The following is a 9616-nucleotide window of genomic DNA, read 5'->3' as shown; positions in this document are numbered from 1 at the left end:
AGGGCCGCAAGACCCACACCTCCAGTACCAGAATGAATCAGAATTGAAGTACCAGGTTTTAGACTAGAACGCTTCAAATCTGCGTTATTTGAGAAKCACACAATTTGTTAATTACCATCAAAAGGCCGTAAATAACAGTTGAGTAAACCACTGGTACCGTTGCTGCCTCTTCTAATGACCAGTCATTTGGTACCACCCAAGTCAGATTCGGATCAGAAGTAATCAAAGTCGAGAGAGCACCATTTGAAATAATCCCCATCACTTTTTCACCCATTTTGTGACCACTAAACTCAAATCCTTCAATATTCTCTTGGTTAATCCTGTCAATGGTTAAATTAATACGAGCCGTAGCTGTCATAACATCTTTAAAATTGATAGCACAATAATTACTCTAAAATTGAGTAAATTATCTCCAAAAATCACAATTTTGCTACTTACTATCACCAAATTTGGGTCATTATTCACAATTAAAGGTCCCTGGACCCATCTAAGACTCGAAAGATCACCTTTTGAAACACAAGTAACAAATGAGTGTTCCCTCAAAACCTCAATAGAGTCCTCAAGCCGTAAATGTCGATACGTCCCCCAATGACCCTCTTTATAAACACTAACAGCCAAATTTTTACTAATTTGTTGGCTGTAAAACCGGTTTTGAGGGTCAAAAACCGGTGCTGTGTCCATTATAAACACACAAGTGATTTTATTACCACCTGGTTCACGTCTCAAACAATTAATTAAACCTAAAGTACCATCACAATCTTGGTACTGACTATAAAGTACCACACTAGTGTGACCATCAAGAGATTTCTGTAACTCAGAAATCCAACCAAAATTGGAATCAATTTCAACAAATTTGTGACCCTCAACCGGTTCGGTTTTTTTCAAAAGTACCAATTTCTCGTTCCCAGTACCAAACACAGTCACAAGAGTTAAATTTGCGATAGTGGTACTAAAATCTCTCTCTTCGCGACTCAAAATATAACCAGTTTTACTCAAACCGGTTAGAACCTTCTGAAGTACCGTCACACGTGACAGGATTTTGGTACCAACAATCAGCGATAAATTACTCTCACTTGAGACACTATAATTTTCAATTTTGACACCTGGTACCTCCTCGAGGGTACTTTTAGTGGAAATGATCAAATCGGGGTGTACCACTGGTACGTCCTCGAGTGCATTGTAAATCAAAGGCATTAGAAGGGTACTTGGTACCAACTCATCAACTATTTCAACTGCTTTGAACTGCTCCTCCATTGTATTCTCTAGAATGATTTGGGTATTGACCCTTAGGATTGTGTCCAAATCCATGGTACTCTCATTTGGGACAAAAACGTGTTTTTCTAATACTGGTTCAAGAATCTGTTTGCGTTTTGAAATTGGACTTGCGTAGAGACCCGAAATTTCAATTCCTCCAGATTTGATCAAATTGTTGCTTTTGTAGGCATTCACTGGTACCACTTTTTCGTCACCGATCATTTTCAAGTGTTCAATCGGGTCAATGACCAGTTTATTGATACCAACAGGGACGTAAAGGTATCTCGTGTCCATCTGGAGGATTTTAATTTGTAACATTGTGTCCATGAAAGCCACCCAATTATTGTCCCATTTGAGGACTCCACAAGTTGCTTCAGTGTTACACTTGAGCATATTTTTGAAAAGTCCTCTAAAAACCCTACTTAGTTGAGTACTTCACAAAATGACACTTACGTGTAGTCATAACCCCTCAAATGTAACTCTTTGTAAATGTCGGACTGGTCAAAAACCAAGTTATTGTCTTCGGTAACCATTAGGTTACTCTTGAAGGGTTTTAAGTTTTGAGGAGCCTCAATTCGTCCCGTTACCACAATAGTATCATTTTCCATAATTTCAAAAAACCCACTTTTTCGTTGTATGGAAATGACAAGGTTCAAAAACCCGATTTTTGGTACTATCGTTGCTCGAATAAATTTACAATTTGTGAAAACCACTGGTGCCAACTTGGCCGATCTTGTTAGGTAATTTTCGGCATAAATGACCCAAATTAGGTACAAATAACCAGTCGCTGGGAATAAATTCCGACCTAGAGTGAAAAAGTAGTACTTTGGTTCTTGCAAAGTTTCACTTACCGTCAATCACATGTCCTTCGACATACTTATCTGCTTCTTCCTCCAAAGAAAAGGCCACTGACACTGTTAATGATTCACCTTGTAATTTACATTCGGGGACACTCCATTTCGTTTCATGGTTCCACTTGATCAAAGGGGACAAAAATGGGGTACTTCTACGTACCGGAAACTTTACCTCAGGGTACAATTTCCATACTTGTGGGTTATAATTACATTCATACAAGCTACGATATAAACACAGTCAAAAAATCAATTAAATTGGTTCAAGTACCGGCCCAAAAATTCCAAAAAAAGGTCAGGATTTGCACCAAATGGTCCTGAATCGGTAAAATCCCACACAATTGAGTCTTGTGGTACCATTTCAAGTGTCTCGAAACCGTTTGAAGTGTCTTGGGACTTGATCCGGGCTAGAGTTGTCTCAAGTGACGAATTTTGGTAGTACTGTGACACGATTTTTGCTTTGGGATTGTCCCAAATCAATTTTGGGTCAATTTTTAGCACTTTTAGTACGTCTATAATCCCTAATTGGACACAAGAAGACACCAAAGTGGGGTCTTCGACCCCACCTTTGCCCCCTTTTAGTGTTTCAATTATCCTGTCATTGCCCAAAAGAGTACCAATTCTGGAACAAATGCTTTTTGGTGGTTCCTAGTACCAAACTACTTACTTTTCTATTGTTTGTTCAAAAACTGGAAATTGTAGAAAGTACCGCCCCACAGCGTGGTACCACTTATCCAAAACCCCAAATCTGACAAATAGTGGTACTTTTTCAAGAGGACAGAGCCGAACTGAATCGATTTGGGGCCCGTTTTTGGTTAAAATAACAAATCCACGATATGGGTGTTCCGGAAAATCGTGTTTGAAAACTTGATGAACCAAAGCGATAAATTCAATGTCAAAATTTTTGATTTTTAGAAAACTTCTAACTGCATTTTTGGTTCTACCACTCACACAGACCAGTCTTGGTGTTTGATCGGTTTGTGCTACATCCTCCCCCCACCTTTGCACAATCACGTGACAGTTACTCCCACCAAACCCGAAACTACTAATCCCAGCAATTGCGTTTTGGTTTTCGAGTGGTGTTTTTTCGGTTACAACCTTTAACCGACCTTCGAGGATTCCGGTTATGTCCTTTTTGACTCGGTTAAAGTGTATGTTGGGGAGTAAATAACCGGAATGCATACATAGAATGACTTTGATGAGTGAAGAGAGTCCTGAACCGGGTTCCGAATGCCCAATGTTGGATTTAACCGAACCGATATGAAGCGGTTCGGTTCGGTTTCGTCCTAAAATGTTATCAATTGCGTTGACTTCTTCGACGTCGCCGACACGAGTTGCCGTTCCATGAGCCTCAAAATAGCTCAATTGGGAGGGATTAATCCCACTCTCGGCGTACATCTCCTTCAGGAGTTGGCCTTGGACGGGGGATGAAGGGAATGTGATTCCCCCAGATTTAAAACCGTCGCTGTTTTCCTTCGAATGAAGGATTTTGGCGTAAATTCGTCGCGAGTTTTTGCTTTTTTGCAAAAATAAACAACTCATTGCTTCGGAACGGACATAACCGTTGGCGTCCTCGTCGAAGACTTTGCATTTACTGTCGGGGCTTAAAACACCCAAGCTACGAAAAGTTTAATAAATTTATAAAAAAAATCAAAAAAAAATCGGGGTTTCACCGGAAAAATTGTACTGTGACAGCTGGATGAAACAAGAGATGACACGTGGCAACAATGGCATTCTCACATTGGCCACTCCTTAGGGATTTTACAGCGTGGTCAAAGGCCACTAGACTACTACTACAAGCCGTTTCACAAACACAACTAGGGCCTTTTAATTTGAAAAAATAACTGAGACGGTTGGCAACCATGCAACGGAGTAATCTGGAAACACAATTGTACACGGCACACTAAGATTTGTAAAAATACCCAGTCATGGCGAATTGTTGGGTTCCAGTAACCTTGGCTAGGATTTCCACGTCGGAGTCGTTCCATGAGTACCCCACAAAAACTCCCGTTTTGCTCCCTTCCAACTCCTTGGGATGAATCCCAGCGTCCATGATTGATTCAGTGGCGATTTCCAGGAGTTTCCTTAATCCCAAATAAAGTGTCTGGATTTGGCGATGATGAATCCCGAAGAATCCAGCATCGAACTTGTCCATTCCTTGGAGTAATCCCGATTTGGGTGGTACTTCTGGATGCTCGATTTTGAACCGTTCTTTCGATTCGGTCAACATGTCGGTTTTTTCCATTAGATTTTCCAGGAATTCGGTCACATTTTCGCACTTGGGGAATTTACCAGAAATTCCTAGAAAGGATTTTAGTTGGGAATTGGGAGTTTGTTGGTAGTACCTGAAATCACAATTTGCTCGTCGGGGGGTGGACTCGAAAGCCACTTTCCGTACTCGAAGTCGTACCGATTCATTATTAAACCGACCAATTGCAGCGATTTTCCTTTATATAGCTTTTATAGTCATCAGGTTCAGGGTCAGAATAATTCAAGTGTAATGCAGGAAATGCAAATTTTAAGAACATTTGTTGACGTATGACTTCCATTTATAAAAGAACGAAAGGTTAATTGACTTAATTGTGACGTAAATCAAAATTTAAAAAATTAAAAACACAAAAATTACTTTTATGGCCACTCAGTATACAGGAAAAGATAGTAGAAAAAAAATAAGTAATGTCAATATTTTGAAATTTGCACCCTACTCATTTTTTTTTCAAACGACAATTTACATATTCTTACTTGCCGTAAAGACTGCTATAAAGCCTTGTTTTAATTTTGAATTTCGGTCGCAGCGTTGCCAAGTTATTCATTTTTCTACAAAATCGTGAAATTGACTTTAATTCTTTTTGCATTTTTATTATTAAATATACTAGACTAGAATTTTACACAATTAATATCATTAAGTAAATTTAAAGTAATTTTCTTACTTTTTAATCAAAATTTAATATAAAATTGTAAAATTCCAAGTCATATTTAAGGTACTAAAACGCATAATTTAAAAATTATTTACTTGGTGATTACGGATCAGAAAACAATTATTTTAATTTCATCTAAAGAAGAATTTTTTGGGCTTTCCAGTGGTACCAAACACAAAAATCAAAGTTTTTTGGTACTCAAGTTATCGGGAAAAAATTAGCTTAAGGAAAACAATGTTGTGACTCCAAAATATTTCAATTTTCATACACATTTTGTCACAACTATTAAACAAATCACAAAAAACTAAACATTTTTAGGATCCACAGTTTAAAATCTTTCAAATGACACTCTAAATGTAAAATTCCATGTAGCTTTCATATTACCAACAAAAATACCAAACGCTTGGTTTGAAAATTGTTTACCCGGCAATTACGCAGCATAAGACAATGATTTTTATACCGTGTGATAGCAAATTTTTCAAGCTTTCCAGTGGTACTAAACATAAAACGCTACGACTAATAGGTTCAAAGTTATTGGTAAAATTCACTTAAGGTGTTGAAAAAATCAATTTTTGATTTTTCAAATTTTTTTATTTTTCTAACTAAAACAAAATTAATAACAAAAAACAAATATAATTAAAATCTACACTTCAAAAATCTATCAAATGACATCTAGTTTCGAGAAAAATTTCAAACTCCAAGTAGATTTCAAGTTACTAATAAAAACACAAACTCTTATTTCTAAAATTATTTACTCAGTGATTACGAATCACAAAACAATAATTTTTATTTCGTCTAATAGAAAATTTCTCAGGCTTTCCAGTGGTACCAAATTCAAAAGACTAAAACTAACAAATTCAAAGTTATTGGGTTAAAAAAATAAAAAATTCTAAGTAGATTTCAGGTGATCAAGAAAAATTCAAACCCCGATTTCTAAAATTATTTACTCAGTGATTACGCATCACAAAACAATGGTTTTTTTTCACCTGATAGGAAATTTCACAGGCTTTCCAGTGGTACCACATTCAAAAATCTAAGTTCAATGATTCCAAAGTTATCGGCAAAAATAAGCTTAAAAACAATGTTTTGACTTTTAAATATTTTAGTTCGCACCACAAAACAATGATTTTTATACCATGTGATAGCAAATTTTTCAAGCTTTCCAGTGGTACTAAACATAAAACTCTACGACTAATAGGTTCAAAGTTATTGGTAAAATTCACTTAGGGTGTTGAAAAAATCAATTTTTGATTTTTCAAATTTTTTATTTTTCTAACCAAAACATAATTAATAACAAAAAACAAACATAGTTAAAATCTACACTTCAAAAATCTATCAAATGACATCTAGTGTCGAGAAAAATTTCAAATTCCAAGTAGATTTCAAGTTACTAATAAAAACACAAACTCTTATTTCTAAAATTATTTACTCGGTGATTTCGCATCACAAAGCAATGATTTTTTCTTCATCTGATCGGAAATTTCACAAGCTTTACAGTGGTACCACATTCAAAAATCTAAGTTCAATAATTACAAAGTTATCAGCAAAAATGAACTTAAAAAAACAATGTTTTGACTTTTAAATATTTTAGTTTTCAAACACACTATGTCAAAATTATTAAACAAATCACAAAAAACTAAACATTTTTAGAGTCCACATATTAAAATCTTTCAAAAGACACAAATTAGAGGTCTTCAAATCACTCTAAATTTGCGAAAAATATAAAATTCCAGGTAGCTTTCATATTAGCAACAAAAATACCAAACGCTTGATTTGAAAATTGTTTACCCGGCAATTACGCACCACAAGACAATGATTTTTATACCATGTGATAGCAAATTTTTCAAGCTTTCCAGTGGTACTAAACATAAAACTCTACAATAAATAGGTTCAAAGTTATTGGTAAAATTCACTTAGGGTGTTGAAAAAATCAATTTTTGATTTTCCAAACTTTTTATTTTTTTAACTAAAACAAAATTAATAATAAAAAAGAAACATATTTAAAATCTACACTTCAAAAATCTATCAAATGACATCTAGTTTCGAGAAAAATTTCAAACTCAAAGTAGATTTCAAGTTACTAATAAAAATACAAACTCTTATTTCTAAAATTATTTACTCAGTGATTACGCATCACAAAATAATGATTTTTCTTTCATCTGATAGGAAATTTCTCAAGCTTTCCAGTGGTACCAAACTCAAAAACCTGCGACTTGTAATTGTCAAGTTATTGGTAAAAACTTAAAACTCCACTTAATGACTCACTCGGTATATTAGCTAGAACGCAGTTTGCTCAATACCTGACGAAATTTTGTTTACCTAGTGATAAGATAAGTGTGAATTGTGCTAATCAATGAGACATTGTCTCAAAAAATTGTTTCATTTAGCAGTGAGAGTGTCAAAATAACAATTTCTTCAAACACCAAGTATAAATCTTGCATTTAGTGTCTAAAAAATCACTTAGTGTAATTCCAGGTCAACAATGTTGTTACTCTTTCTCTTATCACTGGTGTTATCAGTGATTTCAGATCCCAATGTCCCACCCTTTTGCGAGAAATGTAACTGTGTTAACGACGATAACAATCAATTACAAGTCACTTGTACTAAAGACATTTCATCTTATATTTTCGATAAATCGTTTTGGATCAACCAAAATGAGAGCAAGTCGTACAGTTATACCAAAATTAAGATTCAAAATTCACCAATTTTGGAGCTAAAATCGCAATTCCCCGATTCAAATCTCATCGAATTGAGTTTAAGCAACAATTCGATTGTTAGAATTGGTAATGATGTGTTTAGTAACCTTCAAAACATGCAATTGTTGGATTTGAGTTACAATAACATCGAAATTTTGCATCCAGACACTTTTGATGTAAGTTGTAGTTTTTAAGAATTTTTTCTCAATTTTTTTTTAAAGGGTCAATATTTGGAGGGTGATTGGCGACCGTTAAAATCCCTGATCAAACTTTATTTGGCCCACAACAAGATTCACACTTTGGATAAGGATATTTTTGAGCACACTTCCAGGATTGAGGTTTTATCACTGTCTCATAATCCCTTGAAAATCCTGGATCAGGCCACTGCGATTGCTATCACTAGTTTAGTTTTTTTGAAAGTGAGTCAAGTCTTGATTTTTTTTTTCTAATTGTTTTAAAGGATTTGGATTTGAGTTATACAGGATTGGCGAGTCTTCCAGCTGGGTTTTTGCACACACCCAAGTATTTGATTTTCTTGGATTTGAGTGGGAATCGGTTTCGGGAAGTACCGGAGACGTTAGGGGATGCACACAGTTTGGAAACGCTCTATTTCAATAATAATCCCATTGTTAATCTGACTAGCAAAAAGTAAGTTTCTGTAGCTTGGTTTTGCAATTTTTTACGAGGCCACTCAGTATCACAAAACAATAATTTTTATTTTGTCTGATAGAAAATTTCTCAGGCTTTCTAGTGGTACCAAATTTAAAAGACTAAAACTAACAAGTTCAAAGTTATTGGGCGAAAAAATAAAAAAATTTAAGTAGATTTCAGGTGACCAAGAAAAATCCAAACATCTATTTCTAAAATTATTTACTCGGTGATTTCGCATCACAAAACAATGATTTTTTTTTCATCTGATAGGAAATTTTACAAGCTTTCCAGTGGTGCCACACTCAAAAATCTAAGTTCAATAATTACAAAGTTATCAGCAAAAATGAACTTAAAAAAACAAAGTTTTGACTTTTAAATATTTTAGTTTTCAAACACAATATGTCAAAATTATTAAACAAATCACAAAAAACTAAACATTTTTAGAATCCACATATTAAAATCTTTCAAAAGACACAAATTAGAGGTCTTCAAATTACTCTAAATTTGCGAAAAATATAAAATTCCAAGTAGCTTTCATATTACCAACAAAAATACCAAATGCTTGATTTGAAAATTGTTTATCGGGCAATTACGCACCCCAAGACAATGATTTTTATACCGTGTGATAGCAAATTTTTCAAGCTTTCCAGTGGTACTAAACATAAGAGTCTACGACTAACAGGTTCAAAGTTATTGGTAAAATTCACTTAGGGTGTTGAACAATTAAATTTTTTATTTTTTTAATTGAAACAAAATTAGTAACAAAAAACAAATATATTTAAAATCTACTCTCAATAATCTATCAAATGACATCTAGTTTCAAGAAAAATTTCAAATTCCAAGTAGATTTCAAGTTACGAAAAAAAATACAAACTCTTACTTCTAAAATTATTTACTCAGTGATTACGCATCACAAAACAATAATTTTTACTTTGTCTGATAGAAAATTTCTCAGGCTTTCCAGTGGTACATAATTGAAAAAACTAAAACTAACAAATTCAAAGTTATTGGGCTAAAAAAATTAAAAATTCTATGTAGATTTCAGGTGATCAAGAAAAATTCAAACCCCTATTTCTAAAATTATTTACTCAGTGATTACGAATCACAAAACAATGAATTTTGCGTCATTATAAAGGAAATTTCTTAAGATTTCTGATGCTTTAGTAGTTTAAAAGTTATTTGCAAAATTTTTGTAAAGTGTTGAAAAAAACATTTTTTTTAATTGTTTGCTTTCAAACTTCTTTAT

General features: G+C 34.1%; 2 protein-coding genes across 3 annotated transcripts in view; one reads left to right on the top strand and one right to left on the bottom strand.

The window, feature by feature from the left end:
- Window positions 1-4590, bottom strand: part of LOC123009179 — a 26066-nt gene extending 21476 nt beyond the window's left edge. The window contains exons 1-10 of the mRNA XM_044405306.1: window positions 4451-4590; window positions 4028-4406; window positions 3779-3982; window positions 2773-3723; window positions 2377-2727; window positions 2106-2329; window positions 1708-2059; window positions 439-1663; window positions 116-391; window positions 6-71 (exon numbers count right to left, since the gene is read on the bottom strand). Of these exons, the coding sequence (XP_044261241.1) occupies window positions 6-71; window positions 116-391; window positions 439-1663; window positions 1708-2059; window positions 2106-2329; window positions 2377-2727; window positions 2773-3723; window positions 3779-3982; window positions 4028-4406; window positions 4451-4523 (4101 nt within the window). The 5' untranslated portion in view covers window positions 4524-4590. The remainder of the gene's footprint in view (window positions 1-5; window positions 72-115; window positions 392-438; window positions 1664-1707; window positions 2060-2105; window positions 2330-2376; window positions 2728-2772; window positions 3724-3778; window positions 3983-4027; window positions 4407-4450) is intronic.
- A 2761-nt stretch (window positions 4591-7351) lies between these two features.
- The window catches only part of LOC123008662 (protein flightless-1-like), a 5492-nt gene continuing 3227 nt past the window's right edge, over window positions 7352-9616 (top strand). The window contains exons 1-4 of one of the 2 annotated variants that reach the window (XM_044404597.1): window positions 7352-7449; window positions 7499-7895; window positions 7941-8138; window positions 8180-8367. In XM_044404597.1, coding sequence (XP_044260532.1) covers window positions 7506-7895; window positions 7941-8138; window positions 8180-8367 — 776 coding nt within the window. In that variant the 5' untranslated portion in view covers window positions 7352-7449; window positions 7499-7505. Of the gene's footprint in view, window positions 7896-7940; window positions 8139-8179; window positions 8368-9616 lie in introns of both variants that reach the window. The other variant, XM_044404598.1, reaches the window with a different exon arrangement.

Source organism: Tribolium madens, unplaced genomic scaffold (assembly GCF_015345945.1).
Source record: "Tribolium madens isolate multiple individuals breed KSU strain unplaced genomic scaffold, Tmad_KSU_1.1 Scaffold_71;HRSCAF=194;Tcas5.2_LG6, whole genome shotgun sequence".
Classification (NCBI taxonomy): Eukaryota; Metazoa; Arthropoda; class Insecta; order Coleoptera; family Tenebrionidae; genus Tribolium; species Tribolium madens.
Note: the sequence above shows the minus strand (reverse complement) of the source record. Positions and strands in the feature narration are given on the sequence as shown.